The 19,121-nt window shown below is 53.6% G+C and overlaps 1 protein-coding gene across 2 annotated transcripts in view; it reads right to left on the bottom strand.

Annotated features, from left to right (window-relative positions):
- The window catches only part of mamdc4 (MAM domain containing 4), a 119,296-nt gene that overhangs the window by 50,231 nt on the left and 49,944 nt on the right, over window positions 1–19,121 (bottom strand). For both annotated transcript variants that reach the window (XR_005458551.1, XM_038782582.1), the window contains exon 10: window positions 2,093–2,224. Coding sequence is in view for 1 of the 2 variants with exons in the window: in XM_038782582.1 (XP_038638510.1) it covers window positions 2,093–2,224 (132 nt within the window). In the remaining variant the exon portion in view is untranslated. The remainder of the gene's footprint in view (window positions 1–2,092; window positions 2,225–19,121) is intronic.

The raw sequence follows: 19,121 nt of genomic DNA, 5'->3' as shown, positions 1-19,121 counted from the left end.
TGCCTGCTGAGTTCAGCCAGCACTTTCTGTTTTAATTTCAGATTTCCAGCATCCGCTGTATTTTGCTTCAGTGCGCTGTTGTCCATTCACATTTTGGATTTCATTTTGAAGGGGGACGCGAGCTCGGAGTGGTTGATATACCCAAAGACCTTAATTACCTTTGAGCCTCCCCATTTCCTCACGCTCTCACCATTTTGGAAATATTCAAATTGATCTTTTTCAGCTGGGCAGAGTGAGCTGCAGGGGGCAGAGGAATGAGGGGGAATCTCACACTCTGTACCCTGCGTGTGCGCGGCAGAGCAGAAAGCCTGGCAGCAACTCGGTCCTGAACTTCGTTCAGGGACTAAGCTGGAAAGTAGAGTTGTCAGCTCCCCAAGATTACCCAGGATGCCATTGAATCACTGCAGTGCAGAAGGAGGCCATTCGGCCCATCGAGTATGCATCAACCCGCCAAAAGAGAGTCAATTTAGGGCAATTTAGCATGGCCAATCCACCCAACCCAAACCTCTTTGGACACTAAGGGACAATTGCGCATGGCCAATCCACCCAACCCAAACCTCTTTGGACACTAAGGGGCAATTTAGCGAAGCCAATCCACCTAACCAACATACCTTTGGACACTAAAGAACAATTTTGCATGGCCAATCCGCCTAACCAACATACCTTTGGACCCTAAGGGGCAATTTAGCATGGCCAATCCACCCAACCCAAACCTCTTTGGACACTAAGGGACAATTTTGCATGGCCAATCCACCCAACCCAAACCTCTTTGGACCCTAAGGGGCAATTTAGCGTGGCCAATCCACCCAACCCAAACCTCTTTGGACACTAAGGGACAATTGCGCATGGCCAATCCACCCAACCCAAACCTCTTTGGACACTAAGGGGCAATTTAGCGAAGCCAATCCACCTAACCAACATACCTTTGGACACTAAGGAACAATTTTGCATGGCCAATCCGCCTAACCAACATACCTTTGGACCCTAAGGGGCAATTTAGCATGGCCAATCCACCCAACCCAAACCTCTTTGGACCCTAAGGGGCAATTTAGCATGGCCAATCCACCCAACCCAAACCTCTTTGGACCCTAAGGGGCAATTTAGCGAAGCCAATCCATCTAACCAACATACCTTTGGACACTAAGGGACAATTTAGCATGGCCAATCCACCTAACCAACATACCTTTGGACACTAAGGGACAATTTTGCATGGCCAATCCACCTAACTTTCAAGATTCTCCAAGAATTAAAGATAAATCTTCAGAGTGATGCTGCCCCAGGGGAAAAAAACTGAGTTGTTGCAAGAAAAATCTTCCTTCAAAGAATAAGTCTTTGAAAGCTCCGATGAAAAGTTATTGATGTGACCCAGACGGGTCTCCAGGGCCAGGGATGATCCACTACCTATGGAGCTTTTAGAATAGGAGCTCCCCCAATAAAGGGGATGGGGAACCCTTAACTAAGGCCTTTGTATTAATAGAGTCAGCCAGTCAGGCACCGATTAGAGAAGACCCAGTCAGGAGCTACTGGAGCTGTACATAATAATTAACGTGTTCAATAAAATAAGTTTGGTTTTCTCTACAACTCAGTGTTGACTCCTTTCATTGCCCCTTACAGAAGGTCTATAAATATCGGAGGTGGAAAAAAGGTGCTTGATTGACAGTCAGAAACCAACCAATCGGATAATGATGACTCTATTTGCTTTCTGATTGGCTGGTGTGGGAGCAAGGGGGCGGGGCGGTTGGAGGTCATAGACTTTACAGTGGAGAAGGAGGCCATTCGGCCCATCAAGTCTGTGCCGGCCCTTGGAAAGAGCACCCCACTCAAGCATACTTGATGACACCTCCAGGGATATGTCCAGCCATAGTTGGGAACCCGGCTGAAGGTTAATATTAAACTCCCACAGACAGTGTGTGCAAAGAGACTGGGAGAGCTGATGTTTCAGATCTGCTTTTGATGAACTGCCATTGATCTGAGACATGAACCCTGCCTTCCTCCCTGAACTGTCGCTTTCGTCCAGCACATCTGGATTTGATTTTGCTCTCCGTCCGTGGTTAGTGTTTTCCGATTGAGATTCGCTCACGGAGGGACTCACTCAGCAGTTTGGAGATGTTGACGTGGTAACAGAACGCGAGGCAGGAGCCCCTGGTCGGAGGCAGATGTTCACTCAGGAACCAGGCTGTGTCGCCATTATTCAGAGCCTTAAGGTCCACAAACATGTAGTGACCTAGGAAAAAAAAGGAAGACTTGCATTTATATAGCACCTGTCACATCCATAGAACATCGCAAAGCTCTTTGCAGCCAATGAAATACTTTTGCGATATTACAATGTCGGAAAAGTGGCATCAACTCATGCACAGCGTCTCCACAAATGGCACTGTGATAACGACTAGATCACCTGCTTTGGGCATCTTGGTTGACAACATTAGATCAACTCAGAACCAAGAGACAGTTAAGGTCTCATCTGAAATGGGCAGCATAGTAGCACAGTGGTTAGCACTGCTGCTTTACAGCATCTGGGACCAGGGTTCGTTTCCCGCCTTGGATCACTGTCTGTGTGGATTTTCACAGTAACTTCATTGCAGTGTTAATGTAAGCCTACTTGCGGCACTAATAAAGATTATTTAAAAATAGATTTCATGTGAAAGACAGCATCTCTAACAGTGCAGCACTCTCCCAGTGACAGAGTGTTGGCCTGGGGTAGCACAGTGATTGGCACTGTTGCTTCACACGTCTGTTAGGTGAATTGGGCATTCTGAATTCTCCCTCAGTGTACCCAAACAGGTGACTAGGGGATTTTCACAATAACTTAATTGCAGTGTTAATGTAAGCCTACTTCTGACACGAATAAAGGTGATTATTATTATGGGCTCAAATGTCTAGAGTGAAATTTGAACTCACGTTGGGATTCTCCGTTATCGCGGTTAAGTTCTGACGCCAGCGTTAAAACCGGCACGAGCAACGCCGGTGTCGGCCCAATCAAAAGTGCGCATATTCTGCACCACAGAAGGGACAAGCGCGACGGCACGGGCCAGAACAGCATCACAGACGCGCGTGGCGTAATAGACGCCGCACCGCACAGACGCAGGCCAACGCGGGAAGATGGCCGCCTGCCGCACAGCGCCGAGGTTCCAGGACTGTGACTTTGCGATGCTCCTGGACGCCGTGGAGCAAAGGGGGGAGGCCCAGTACCCTGGGCACGGCCACAGTGTCGCTATCAACACAACCCAGCCGCCTGTGGAGGGAGGTGGAGAAGCTGTCAGCGCCGTGGGCATATCACCCAGGACAGGCAGCCAGTGCCACAAGAAGCTCAATGACACTTCCGGTTGTGGCTATGCGGAGCTAAGCCGCACGTTCGGCAGCTCCTGCCAGGAACTGACTTTTGGGCTCTTTTTAGGGCCCCCAGCGGTACTTGTTCGACGATTCCCGACGTGGGAAGGAGTCAGCAGCAGTTCCCCATCGGTGTATGGCCTGGACCAGGAGTGGGGCAAGCAAGAGAGCGGTGGCAGCGCCTAAGAAAAAGTGAGGGAAGAAGCACAAGATGGCGGCCGGCAGAGACCTGGAGGAATGGAGGCAGTGGGCGCAGGAGCAGCGCTCTCCAGCAATTCTCCAGCGCTGCTTTCGGGAGCTCAAAGTGGAGCTGCTAGAGCCATTGAAGGCTTCCATTGACAAGCTGCTGGAGACTCAGACAGCCCAGGGAGTGGCAATCCGGGAGATCCAACAGCAGGCCTCTGAAAGAGAGGATGAGGTCGCGGCCCTCGCGGTAAAGGTGGAAATGCATGAGGCGCTCCACAAAAAGTGGCAGGAGCAGTTCGAGGAGATGGAGAACCGGTCGAGGCGGAAATATTTGCGGATCCTGGTCCTCCTGGAGGGGCTGGAGGGGTCGGACTTGGGAGCCTACGTGGTCGTCCCGCTGAATTCGCTGATGGGAGCTGGGGCCTTCCAGGGGCCCCTGGAGCTGGAGGGGCCCACAGAATACTGGCAAGGAGGCCCAAGCCGAATAAGCCACCATGGGCGGTGCTGGTGCGGTTCCACCGGTTCGTTGACCGGGAGTGTGTGCTCAGATGGGCCAAGAAGGAGCGGAGTAGCAGGTGGGAGAACGCGGTAGTGCGGATCTACCAGGACTGGAGTGCGGAGGTGGCTAAGCGGAGGGCCGGGTACAACCGGACGAAGGCGGTGCTCCACAGCAAAGGAGTGAAGTTCGGCATGCTGCAGCAGGCGCGTTTGTGGGTCACCTACAAGGACCGACACTTTTACTTCAAGTCACCAGAGGAGGTGTGGGCCTTTGTGCAGGCCGAGAAGTTGAGGGTTGGGTGCGGGGGTCTGTATGTAACTGTGTTTCTGAGGGGGGGCTTTCTGTTAAATGCTGGTTCTGTGTGGTTTTCAGGGCGGGCGGGGCACTGTCTTTTTGCGTAGGTTCGGTGGATGGGCTCGAGGTGGGGGGTAGATTTGTAGTGTGGGGAGCTGATGGGGGGAAGGGGGCTGGGGCCCCGCGAGTGGCTTGGGCCGACAATGGGAGCTGCCTTAGAGGAGGCGGGGTTGGGTAGGTGGAAAGCGTGGGCTTTTTCCCACGCTGAGGGTGGATGGGGGCGGGGTTGGAGCTGAGAAGCGCAGGTTTTTTTCTTTTTTTCCCACGTGAGGGGGAGGAGGAGAGCCCGCTGGTGGGCACTGGGGAGGAGGGGTAGCCCCACGCTGGGAGAGGTCGGAGGAGTGGTGGGAGTTGCTGGGGTCAGCAGGAGTCAGCTGACTTACGGGAGTATTATGGAGGGAGTACCGCGGCTAGGAGGGGTCCTAGCTTGGGGGGGGGGAGGGGGGGGTACCGGGCTGCTGCTGGAATGGCCAGGGTGGAGCTGAAGTATGCAGAGGGGGTCGGGTCGGGGGTTTGCCGCCGTGGGGAACGGGCCGAGCGGGGGCCGCTGGCCAGTGGCGGGCAGGGGATGGGTTATGGCTAGTCGGCAGGGAAGGGAGCCCTCTGATCCGGCTGATAACCTGGAATGTGAGGGGACTGAATGGGCCGGCCAAACGGGCCCGCGTGTTCGCGCACCTGAAGGGGCTGAAGGCGGACGTGGCCATGCTCCAAGAGACACACCTGAAGGTGGCGGACCAGGTTAGATTGAGGAAGGGATGGGTAGGCCAAGTGTTTCATTCAGGGCTGGATGAGAAGAATCGGGGGTTGGTGATCCTGGTGGGAAAGAGGGTGTCGTTTGAGGCGTTGAATGTGGTGGCGGACAGCGGCGGGAGGTATGTGATGGTGAGTGGTAAGCTGCAGGGGGAGCGGGTGGTGCTGGTCAACGTGTACGCCCCGAACTGGGACGATGCGGGTTTTATGCGGCGCATGTTGGGCCATATTCCAGATCTGGAGGCGGGGGGGCTGATCATGGGGGGGGACTTCAATACAGTGCTGGATCCCCCATTGGATCGATCCAGGTCCAGGACGGGTAGGAGGCCAGCGGCGGCTAAGGTGTTGAGGGGGTTTATGGACCAGATGGGAGGGGTGGATCCTTGGAGGTTCGCGAGGCCGATGGCCAGGGAGTTTTCATTCTTCTCCCATGTGCATAAGGGCTACTCCCGGATCGATTTTTTTATCATGAGCAGGGGGCTGGTTTCGAGGGTGGAGGATGCCAAGTATTCGGCCGTAGTCATTTCGGATCATGCCCCGCACTGGGTGGACCTCGAGCTGGGGAGGAGAGAGACCAGCGTCCGCTCTGGCGCTTGGAGGTGGGGCTGCTGGCAGATGAGGAGGTGGGCGGGCGGGTTCGAGGATGTATCAAGAGGTACCTCGAGGCCAATGATAATTGGGAGGTTCGAGTGGGGACGGTCTGGGAGGCATTGAAGGCGGTGATTGGAGGGGAGTTGATTTCCATCCGAGCCCATAGGGAGAGGAGAGAGCAGAGAGAGAGGGAGAGGCTGGTGGGGAGAGGGTGAGGGTGGATAGGAGATACGCGGAGGCTCCGGAGGAGGGATTGCTGGGGGAGCGGCGTAGTCTTCAGGCCAAGTTCGACTTACTGACCACCAGAAAAGCGGAAGCTCAGTGGAGGAAAGCACAGGGAGCGGTTTATGAATATGGGGAGAAGGCGGGCAGGATGCTGGCACATCAGCTCCGTAAGTGCGACGCGGCCAGGGAGATTGTGGGAGTGACGGATAGGGGAGGGAATGTCGTGCGAAGGGGGGCAGGCATAAATGGGGTCTTCAGGGACTTTTACGGGGAATTGTATCGGTCTGAACCCCCAGCGGAGCCGGGGGGGGGGGGGAATGGGGCGCTTCTTGGACCGGCTGAGATTCCCGAAGGTGGAGGAGGGGCAGGTGGAGGGACTGGGGGCGCAGATTGAGTTGGAGGAGCTGGTCAAAGGGATAGGGAGCATGCAGTCGGGGAAGGGGCCGGATGGTCAAAGGGATAGGGAGCATGCAGTCGGGGAAGGGGCCGGGGCCGGATGGTCAAAGGGATAGGGAGCATGCAGTCGGGGAAGGCCCCGGGGCCGGATGGTCACTGGGATAGGGAACATGCAGTCGGGGAAGGGGCCAGATGGTCAAAGGGATAGGGAGCATGCAGTCGGGGAAGGGGCCGGGGCCGGATGGTCACTGGGATAGGGAACATGCAGTCGGGGAAGGGGCCGGATGGTCAAAGGGATAGGGAACATGCAGTCGGGGAAGGGGCCGGGGCCGGATGGTCAAAGGGATAGGGAGCATGCAGTCGGGGAAGGGGCCGGGGCCGGATGGCCAAAGGGATAGGGAGCTTGCAGTCGGGGAAGGGGCCGGGGCTGGATGGTCAAAGGGATAGGGAGCATGCAGTCGGGGAAGGCCCCGGGGCCGGATGGTCAAAGGGATAGGGAGCATGCAGTCGGGGAAGGCCCCGGGGCCGGATGGTCAAAGGGATAGGGAGCATGCAGTCGGGGAAGGGGCCGGGGCCGGATGGTCACTGGGATAGGGAGCATGCAGTCGGGGAAGGGGCCGGGGCCGGATGGTCAAAGGGATAGGGAGCATGCAGTCGGGGAAGGGGCCGGGGCCGGATGGTCACTGGGATAGGGAGCATGCAGTCGGGGAAGGGGCCGGATGGTCACTGGGATAGGGAGCATGCAGTCGGGGAAGGGGCCGGATGGTCAAAGGGATAGGGAGCATGCAGTCGGGGAAGGGGCCGGGGCCGGATGGTCAAAGGGATAGGGAGCATGCAGTCGGGGAAGGCCCCGGGGCCGGATGGTCAAAGGGATAGGGAGCATGCAGTCGGGGAAGGGGCCGGATGGTCAAAGGGATAGGGAGCATGCAGTCGGGGAAGGGGCCGGGGCCGGATGGTCAAAGGGATAGGGAGCATGCAGTCGGGGAAGGCCCCGGGGCCGGATGGTCAAAGGGATAGGGAGCATGCAGTCGGGGAAGGGGCCGGGGCCGGATGGTCAAAGGGATAGGGAGCATGCAGTCGGGGAAGGGGCCGGGGCTGGATGGCCGGATGGTCAAAGGGATCGGCAGCATGCAGTCGGGGAAGGGGCCGGGGCCGGATGGTCAAAGGGATAGGGAGCATGCAGTCGGGGAAGGGGCCGGATGGTCAAAGGGATAGGGAGCATGCAGTCGGGGAAGGGGCCGGGGCCGGATGGGTTCCCGGTCGAATTCTATAAAATGTAGACGCCAAGCTGTTGGCGAAGATCTTGGCCACGAGGATAGAGGACTGTGTGCCGTGGGTCATCCACGAGGATCAGACGGGGTTCGTGAAGGGAAGGCAGCTGAACACCAACATACGGAGGCTCTTGAATGTTATTATGATGCCGGCGGTAGCGGGGGAAGCGGAGATAGTGGCAGCGCTAGACGTGGAGAAGGCCTTTGATAAGGTTGAGTGGGGGTACTTGTGAGAGGTGCTGGAAAGGTTTGGATTTGGGGAGGGGTTTGTCAGATGGGTGAGGCTGTTATATGAGGCCCCGATGGCGAGCGTGGCCACGAATAGGAGGAGATCGGAGTTCTTTCGGTTGTACCGGGGGACGAGACAGGGGTGTCCCTTGTCCCCCTTGCTCTTTGCGTTGGCGATCGAACCCCTGGCCATGGCGTTGAGGGAGTCGAGGAACTGGAGGGGACTGGTGCGGGGGGAGGGAGGGGAGGAGCACCGAGTGTCGCTTCACGCGGATGACTTATCGCTATATGTGGCGGACCCAGTGGGGGGAATGTCGGAGGTGATGAAGATTCTCAGGGAAATTGGCAACTTCTCAGGGTAAGTTCTGGGTAAGAGTGAGCTGTTCGTCATGCACACGGGGGACCAGGAGAAGGGGATTGGTAGTCTCCCACTCAAAACGGCGGAGAGGAGCTTTAGGTACCTGGGAGTCCAGGTGGCCAGGAGCTGGGGGGCCCTACACAAACTTAACCTCACTAGGCTGGTGGAGCAAATGGAGGAGGAGTTTAAAAGATGGGACATGTTGCCGCTGTCGCTGGCGGGCAGGGTGCAGTCCGTCAAGATGACGGTGCTCCCGAGGTTTTTGTTCCTGTTCCAGTGCCGCCCCATCCTTATCCCAAAGGCCTTTTTTAGGAGGGTCAATAGGAGTATTACGGGATTTGTATGGGCACACAGGACCCCGAGGGTGAGAAGGGTGTTTTTGGAACGGGGCAGGGGTAGGGGGGGCTGGCGCTGCCCAACCTCTGTGGGTACTATTGGGCTGCCAACACAGCGATGGTGCGTAAGTGGGTAATGGACGGGGAAGGGGCAGCATGGTAGAGGATGGAGATGGCGTCCTGTGTGGACACGAGCCTGGAGGCGCTGGTAACGGCGCCGTTGCCGCTCTCTCTAACGAGGTATACCACGAGCCCGGTGGTGGCGGCTACCCTCAAAATTTGGGGACAATGGAGACGGCACGGGCGGGAGGTGGGGATCTCGATGGGGTCCCCGATACGGGGGAACCACCGGTTTGTTCCAGGGAGAATCGATGGCGGGTTCCTGAGTTGACACAGGGCAGGTGTTAGGAGGTTGAGGGACCTGTTTGTAGATGGGAAGTTTGCGAGCCTAGGTGAGTTAGAGGAGAATTTCGGGCTCCCCCAGGGAACATTTTTAGGTATATGCAGGTAAGGGCGTTTGCCAGGCGGCAGGTGGAGGGGTTCCCTCTGTTGCCCCCACGTGGGGTCCAGGACAGGGTGCTTTCGGGGGTGTGGGTTGGAGGGGGGAGGATTTCGGACATATACCAAGTGATGCAGGAGGTAGACGAGGCCTCGGTGGAGGAGCTGAAGGGTAAATGGGAAGAGGAGCTGGGTGAGGAGATTGAGGAGGGGACGTGGGCAGATGCCCTGGAAAGGGTGAACTCCTCCTCTTCATGTGCGAGGCTTAGCCTCATACAGTTCAAGGTGCTACATAGGGCTCATATGACCGGGACGAGGATGAGTAGGTTCTTTGGGGGCGAAGACAGGTGTACTAGGTGCTCGGGGAGCCCAGCGAACCATGCCCATATGTTCTGGGCATGCCCAGCGCTGGGGGAATTTTGGAAGGGTGTAGCAAGGACGGTATCGAGGGTGGTAGGATCCAGGGTCAATCCAGGCTGGGGACTCGCAATATTTGGGGTTGCAGTGGAGCCGGGAGTGCAGGAGGCGAAAGAGGCCGGTGTTCTGGCCTTTGCGTCCCTAGTACCCCTGCGGAGATGGGCTCAACGGCTCACAGATGGAGCCCACAGGGACACAGTAATGTACAGTGTGAATTTATATTATACATTCACCACACTGTGCAGGCGGGGGCTGTGGCCCAGGACATGGCTGCCCTCTCACAGGCAGCCATGAGCCAGAACCAACTGCAGATTGCAATGCCGCTCACCACTGTGGCCCAGTCTCAGCAGGCAACGGCCCAGTCTCAGCAGGCAACGGCCCAGTCTCAGCAGGCCATGGCCCAGTCTCAGCAGGCCACGGCCCAGTCTCAGCAGGCAACGGCCCAGTCTCAGCAGGCAACGGCCCAGTCTCAGCAGGCCACGGCCCAGTCTCAGCAGGCAACGGCCCAGTCTCAGCAGGCAACGGCCCAGTCTCAGCAGGCCATGGTCCAGTCTCAGCAGGCCATGGCCCAGTCTCAGCAGGCCAGGGCCCAGTCTCAGCAGGCCATGGCCCAGTCTCAGCAGGCCAGGGCCCAGTCTCAGCAGGCAATGGCCCAGTCTCAGCAGGCCATGGCCCAGTCTCAGCAGGCCATGGCCCAGTCTCAGCAGGCCATGGCCCAGTCTCAGCAGGCCATGGCCCAGTCTCAGCAGGCCATGGCCCAGTCTCAGCAGGCCATGGCCCAGTCTCAGCAGGCCATGGCCCAGTCTCAGCAGGCCATGGCTCAGTCTCAGCAGGCCATGGCTCAGTCTCAGCAGGCCAGGGCCCAGTCTCAGCAGGCCATGGCTCAGTCTCAGTAGGCCATGGCTCAGTCTCAGCAGGCCACAGCCCAGTCTCAGCAGGCCACGGCCCAGTCTCAGCAGGCCACGGCTCAGTCTCAGAAAGGCCATGGCCCAGTCTCAGCAGGCCACGGCCCAGTCTCAGCAGGCCATGGCCCAGTCTCAGCAGGCCATGGCCCAGTCTCAGCAGGCCATGGCTCAGTCTCAGAAAGGCCATGGCCCAATCAGCAGGCCACGGCCCAGTCTCAGCAGGCCATGGCCCAGTCTCAGCAGGCCATGGCCCAGTCTCAGCAGGCCACGGCCCAGTCTCAGCAGGCCGTGGCCCAGTCTCAGCAGGCCATGGCTCAGTCTCAGAAAGGCCATGGCCCAATCAGCAGGCCACGGCCCAGTCTCAGCAGGCCATGGCCCAATCAGCAGGCCACGGCCCAGTCTCAGCAGGCCATGGCCCAGTCTCAGCAGGCAATGGCCCAGTCTCAGCAGGCCACGGCCCAGTCTCAGCAGGCCACGGCCCTGCCTCAGCAGGTCATGGCTCAGTCTCAGAAAGGCCATGGCCCAGTCTCAGCAGGCCATGGCCCAGTCTCAGCAGGCCATGGCCCAGTCTCAGAAAGGCAATGGCCCAGTCTCAGCAGGTCATGGCTCAGTCTCAGAAAGGCCATGGCCCAGTCTCAGCAGGCCATGGCTGGGAGCATTGACGCCATTACCCAGGTGCTGGCCGGAGTCGCCCAGACACAGACAGGGATGGCCAACTCCCTGAGCGCCATGGCTGCAAACTTGCAGACTCTTGTTGATACCAGGGTGGGCCTCCAGGATTGGCAGCGCCAGGTGCCGGGGGTGCCCCGGGTGCTGGATCCGTTCGCATTCCCGACCCACGGAGAGCCCTGGGGGCCATCGGGCACCCCAAGGGAGGTGGAGGTGCCGTGCACCGACGCCTGGGAAATGCCGGACAGGTCCCCACTCGGCGACTGGAACGACCCTGTCGCGTAGAAGGATAATCTACTCATCCCACCATCACGCAGTTCGCTCTCTAATGTCACTCCTTCACTTTCACCACATTTAGGTTTTCCATTTGTCTCTTTTACATCTTTCCATTTTCTTGCTCCTTCACCTACACCTCATTTCTGTCTCTTTTCTAATTATTCCCTCTCACTCCTTCATCCTTCGCTCCTCTATTCCCCACTCCCTCTCCTGTCCTTACTCCCTCACGCAATCCCACTGAAACACACACATGCACATAAACATACAGACACAGACACACTGAAACACACGCACGCACATAAAAGTGCGTAGAGGTTGAGGGTGACCGTCACCTTGATGGCCACCGGGCGAGTGTCCCGTCCCCCACCCCCAGTGCCACGCGGTGCCAGGTGTGCCATCAGGTGGCAGATATGGGCGACGGTTTCCCAGCTCCTGCATGCCCTGTCCGTGAGGTCCTGGAAAGACATGCGGCACCAGTACACACAAGGCCTCATCGGGCGCCTCCGTCACCGTGGCACTGCCCCCTCCTCCTCGTCCTGTTGGGTGTCCAGCCTGAGCGGCTGCCATCTACCCCTCTACGGCATGCTCCTCTGCGGTGGCTTCTGCCACCTTCCTGGCACGTCCCTGCTCCCATAGGGCTACATGCAGGGCACCGGCCCCACCATGGCAGCCAACATCGCTGGGTGATGGCCAAACATAATGATCTGCAGGTGGTGGGGGTAGACGACATTTCATCATTGCACATACCCCCCGCCGCAACCAGGTGTCATGGACTACATGGTCGCCAGTGTTGCCAGCTGGCACCTATCCATGAAACCCCCCCCCCCCGACCCCCTCTCCGACACTCCCCACCACCCCCCCTCCCCGACACTCCACACCACCCCCTCCCGATCCCCTCCCCACCACCACCCCCTCCCCGACACTCCCCACCACCCCCTCCCGAACACTCCCCACCACCCCCTCCCCAACACTCCCCACCACCCCCCTCCCCAACACTCCCCACCACCCCCTCCCCGACACACCCCACCACCCCCCCTCCCCGACACTCCCCACCACCCACCTCCCGACACTCCCCACCACCCCCTCCCGATTCCCTCCCCACCACCACCACCACCCCCTCCCCGACACTCCCCACCACCCCCTCCCCAACACTCCCCACCACCCCCTCCCCAACACACCCCACAACCCCCCTCCCCGACACACCCCACCACCCCCCTCCCCGACACTCCACACCACCCCCTCCCGATCCCCTCCCCACCTCCACCCCCCTCCCCGACACTCCCCACCACCCCCCGATACTCCCCACCACCCCCTCCCGATCCCCTCCCCGACACTCCCCACCACCCACCTCCCCGACACTCCCCACCCCCCTCCTCAATACTCCCCACCACCCCCTCCCGATCCCCTCCCTGACACTTCCCACCACCCACCTCCTTCCTGACACTCCTCAACACCCCCCCCACCCCAACATCGACACTGCCCCGCACCCCCGCTCTGGATGGCCTCCGCCCTGCCAACCGCACCCCCCCGCTGCCATGGCCGTGCCATCTCGACATCTGTGATCCCTCCCCCCCCCCACGCCGACCCATACCTCCCCCCTTTGTCGACGTCAGCCAGCACAACTGGTTGACGCCGTTCAAAAGGTTGTTTGATTCCCGCCGGCTGGACTTCGGCCGATCCGGCCCGGAGATTCGCTGCAGGCCCAGGTACCAGCACGTCGCTCCAATTCTGGTGATTCTCTGACCCTCACGATGCATTTCGCGTTGGTGTGGTTTTTCCTGGGTCGGAGTATCGGCGTTCCAGCGTCGGAGCGATGCTGCGGGATTCGCCCCCCCCCCCCCCCCCCCCCCCCCCCCCCCCCCCTCCCCAGGTGATTCTCTGACACGGCGCGGGATCGGAGAATCCCGGCCATGAACTTCCATCTCGATTGCAAACCAAGGCTGGCAATGCAACAAAAGAGGGTAAATTCCAGCTCCATCCAAACACCAACATTGAATACCATATTGAGGGAAATGTGTCAATTAGCCCCTTAATAAATCAAGATTTGACCAACAATGAATATTTCCCTGGGTGAGTTAAAAGGGAAATGAAGGATAATTTACTCATTCCACCATCACGCAGTTCGCTCTCATGTTACTCCTTCATTTTCATCACATTTAGGTTTTCCATTTGTCTCTTTTATAGAACATAGAACACTACAGCGCAGTACGGGCCCTTCGGCCCTCGATGTTGCGCCGACCTGTGAAACCACCTGAAGCCTATCTGACCTACACTATTCCATTTTCATCCATATGTCTATCCAGTGACCACTTAAATGCCCTTAAATTTGCCGAGTCTACTACTGTTGCAGGCAGGGCGTTCCACACCCCTACTACTCTCTGAGTAAAGAAACTGCCTCTGCCATCTGTCCTATATCTATCACCCCTCAATTTAAAGCTATGTCCCCTCATGTTGGTCATCACCATCCGAGGAAAAAGACTCTCACTGTCCACCCTATCTAACCCTCTGACTATCTTATATGTCTCTATTAAGTCACCTCTCAGCCTTCTCCTCTCTAACAAAAACAACCTCAAGTCCCTGAGCCTTTCCTCGTAAGACCTTCCCTCCATACCAGGCAACATCCTAGTAAATCTCCTCTGAACCCTTTCCAAAGCTTCCACATCCTTCCTATAATGTGGTGACCAGAACTGCACGCAGTACTCCAGGAGCGGCCGCACCAGAGTTATGTACAGCTGCAGCATGACCTTGTGGCTCCGAAACTCATTCCCCTACTGATAAAGGCTAGCACACCATATGCCTTCTTAACAGCCCTATTAACCTGGGTGGCAACTTTCAGGGATTTATATACCTGGATGCCGAGATCTCTCTGTTCATCTACACTACCAAGAATCTTGCCATTAGCCCAGTACTCTGCATTCCTGTTACTCCTTCCAAAGTGAACCACCTCACACATTTCCACATTAAACTACATCTGCCACCTCTCAGCCCAGCTCTGCAGCTTATCTATGTCCCTCTGTGTCCTATAACATCCTTCAGCACTATCCACAACTCCACCGACCTTCGTGTCACCTGCAAATTTACTAACCCATCCTTCTACACCCTCTTCCAGGTCATTTATAAAAATGACAAACAGCAGTGGCCCCAAAACAGATCCTTGCGGTACACCACTAGTAACATTTTCTTGCTCCTTCACCTGCACCTCATTTCTGTCTCTTTTCTAATTATTCCCTCTCACTCCTTCATCTCTTTGCTCCTCTATTCCCATTCCCTCTCCTGTCCTTACTCCCTCATGCAATCCCACTGAAACACACGCATGCACATAAACATACAGACACACACACAAACACTGAAAGACACACTCACATAAACATACAGACACACGCACAAGCACTGAAACACGCGCACAGATAAACATACAGACACACACACAAACACTGAAACACACGCATGCACATAAACATACAGACACATACACACAAACACAGAAACACACACAGAAACACAGAAACATACACAAACACTAAAAACACACAGGCACATAAACATACAGACACACACACACACAAACAGTGAAGCACACACATAAACATACAGACACACACACACAAACACTGAAACACACACACATAAACATACAGACACACACGCAAGCACTGAAAGACGCGCACAGATAAACATACAGACACACAAACACTGAAAGACGCGCACGCACATAAACATACAGACACACACACAAACACTGAAACACACAAACATACAGACACACACAAACACTGAAACACACACACAAACAGTGAAAATACACAAATGCACATAAACATACAGACACACACAAACACTGAAACACACAAACATACAGACACACACAAACACTGAAACACACACACAAACACTGAAAACACACAAATGCACATAAACATACAGACACACACAAACACTGAAAACACACGCACGCACAGAAACAGACACACACAAACACTGAAACACACGCACATAAACATACAGACACACACGCACATAAACATGCAGACACACACACAAAATCACTGAAATGCATGCACATAAACGTGCAGACACACACAAACACTGAAACACACGCACATAAACATAGACACACACGCACATAAACATGCAGACACACACACAAAACATAGGCACCACACACAAACACTGAAAACACACGCACACACAGAAACGTACAGACACACACAAACACTGAAACACACACACGCACAGAAACATAAACACACACACATAAACATACAGACACACACAAACACTGAAACACACGCATGCGTAGAAACAGACACACACACACAAACACTGAAACACATGCACGCACAGAAACAGACACACACAAACACTGAAACACACGCACATAAACATACAGACACACACGCACATAAACATGCAGACACACACAAAATCACTGAAATGCATGCACATAAACGTGCAGACACACACAAACACTGAAACACACGCACATAAACATACAGACACACACGCACATAAACATGCAGACACACACACAAAATCACTGAAATGCATGCACATAAACGTGCAGACACACACAAACACTGAAACACATGCACATAAATATGCAGACACACACACTCACAAACACTGAAACACGCACATCACGCACATAAACATAGACACAGACGCACATAAACATGCAGACACACACACAAGTACTGAAACACATGCACAGATAAACATACAGACAAACACACAAGCAATGAAACACACGCACAGATAAACATACAGACACACACAAACAGTGAAACACACGCAGATACATAAACATACAGACACAGACACACACAAACACTGAAACTCACACACATAAACATACAGACACACACAAGCACTGAAACACACGCACAGATAAAAATACAGACACACACAAACAGTGAAACACACGCACACACATAAACATACAGGCACACACACAGACACTGAAACACACGTGCACGCAGGTAAACATACAGACAAACATATATACACACACACACAAAAACGCACATGCATACAGAGACACACACACACACACACATACACTCTCCCTCACACACACATGCAGATACACACACACAAAAAAACTCACGTATACACACGCACACATACATACTCATTCAGATTTACAAAACACACCCTCTGAAGCGCACACATACTGAAACGTGCACCCATCCATGCACACGTCTGCACATGCACACACTTACACGCACATGCACAAACAAATGCAAACTCACTCACATACACACAAATACATTCACGCGCACACGGACACAAACACCAGTGAAACACTCATTGTTTCACACACATTGCAAATGCCCTTGTTTAGAAAAGGTTGTGCGATGAATGGAGGTCATTTTATATATATTTTATTATATGGCTGTTGCAGTATTGCTATTAAAAGAACTTAGGTTAAGGTATCCAGATTATATGTCTATGTCTGCTAAAACTATGATTAGCAGCTAGGCAAGCAATGATGTCACTCATGGGAGGGGCTGGGTCTAATACTGTAATAGTTTTGTTTTCAGCCCTGCCCTGTGACTATTTTTATTTTCAGTTTAAAGTTCTGTTCTGGGTTCTGAGGAAAGGTGTGTTTCTCAGACTGACTTCAGAATGTTTATTTCTAAGGACTTTGTGCATAAATCTGTAAGCCACTGAGTGTTAACTTTATTAATAAGTGGCATTTGACCTGTTTGTGTGGATTATGCTGAATTGAAATTTTAGAAGTAGATGGGAAAGTAAGCTCAAATACCTCTATTTATTCTTTTTAAGAACTGTTTAAGTGTTAATTGAAAAGCTGCTTTTCCTTATTGTTAATAGGGATAAATCTGTGTGAATAATAAAGTTTGTTTCGACATAAAATATCCGCAGTTGGCAGTGGAAACATTCCTGGAGCGAAGTATTCTTTCCTCACAGTTTACAAATTGAAAACTGGTTGGGGTCTCGTCCGATTTCCGAATATCAATTGGGGTTCGGTGTAACATAGAACATGGAACATAGAACATATGCAGTGCTGAAGGAGGCCATTTGGCCCATCGAGTCTGCACCGACCCACTTAACCCCTCACTTCCACCCTATCCCCGTAACCCAATAACCCCTCCTAACCTTTTTGGCACTATGGGCAATTTTAGCATGGCCAATCCATCTAACCTGCACGTCTTTGGCCTGTGGGAGAAAACCAGAGCACCCGGAGGAAGCCCACGCAGTCATGGGGAGAATGTGCAGGCTCCGCACAGACAGTGACCCAGTGGGGAATCGAACCTGGGACTCTGGCGCTGTGAAGCCACAGTGCTATCCACTTGTGCAACCGTGCTGCCCAGTTGCAAGGTTAGCCCCAACAATTACAGACCAGTCAGTTTAACATCAGTGGTGGGCAGGCTTCTGGAAACAATTATTTGGGACCTCACATGGAAAAAATGCGGGTTGATTCGGAAGAACGAGCATGGATTTTTAAAGGGTGAATAGTGTTTAACTAACTTTCTGGAGTGTTTTGTGGAGATAACAGAAAGGGTTGATGAGGGTATAGAAACCAACTATTTTCTAATACACCTGACAGGTAAAAGATGGCTATTTAGCCCTAGATGGCTATTTAGCGTAAAATATGAAGCCCGAGTTTTAAATCCCCATTTTTAATTCACTCATAACCTCAGGCCATCTCAAAACATATAGCTTCAATAGAGACACAAAACAGCATGACACAGCATCATTCACTTTTACTGAGCTCCATTGTTCTAGCAAATACATTTGCAAGACAGTGTGACATTAAAACACAAGCCGTACCAGATATCAATCCAAGGACAGGGCAGGCACCATAGCAACATTAAGGTGCTATTGTCTACAACGTGGCCAGCAGCTAAGTCAACAGAAGTCCAGTTTAAACAGGTCGTGATAACAGCACATAATCGCATTCCATAACATGCACAAGTATTCAGACATGAAACATTTAAAACTAATGTTGCACATTAAAGACAGACAGCTAACTGTCAAATCAAACTCATTTGATTCTAACCCAAACCAATTAGGATGACTTAGAGGTGTAGATAGATGGCTAAAGACTAATATGATTTCCTATAACCGTGAAGGTCTGTACGGCCATCTTTATCCAGATCATTCTATACTTTGATCTAAACTATTTGCAATCTCCATACTTTAACTTTTCCACTCTAACTTTTGAAGTAAATGCAAGCTGTTGTGCCGTAAGCAAGAAACCATTTCTGTATTATTTTAAAAGTTAAATTGTGTACAAGTTGCTTCTCTTTAAGTCCTTTTTGCCAGCCGGACGTATTAGACAATAAGATTTAAGTGACTCTCAATTGTAATCAAACAGAGGCAATAAACGATTCTTGTTTGCATCCGAGAAGTTTTAACTCAAATTTCTACTGAGTGTGGCAAGTTCCTCACTAATTCCGCATGGTAGATCTCTTACAAAAATGTGGGTTGATTTGGAAGAACGATCATGGATTTTTAAAGTTGCTGGAGTTTTTCGTGGCGATAACAGAAAGGATCGAAGAGGGTAACGCTGTTGATGTGGCGTACTTTGACTTTCAGAAGGCATTTGATACAATGCCACACAACAGACTTGAGAGAAACGTTATAACTCATGGAATAAAAGGGACGGTAGCAAGGTGGATAAAATTGGCTGAATAATAGGAAGCAGAGTACGATGGTCAATGGATATTTTTCAGGCTGGAGGAAGGTTTGTAATGGAGTTCCCCAGCGGTCAGTATCAGGAAACCTTGTTTTTCCTGACATATATTCACGACCTAGAACTTGATTTGCAGGAGACAAGTTCAAAGATTGTGAACGATACAAAATTTGGAA

The sequence above is a fragment of the Scyliorhinus canicula genome, chromosome 21, assembly GCF_902713615.1.
Source record: "Scyliorhinus canicula chromosome 21, sScyCan1.1, whole genome shotgun sequence".
Classification (NCBI taxonomy): Eukaryota; Metazoa; Chordata; class Chondrichthyes; order Carcharhiniformes; family Scyliorhinidae; genus Scyliorhinus; species Scyliorhinus canicula.
This window is presented reverse-complemented; position numbering and strand designations above follow the sequence as displayed.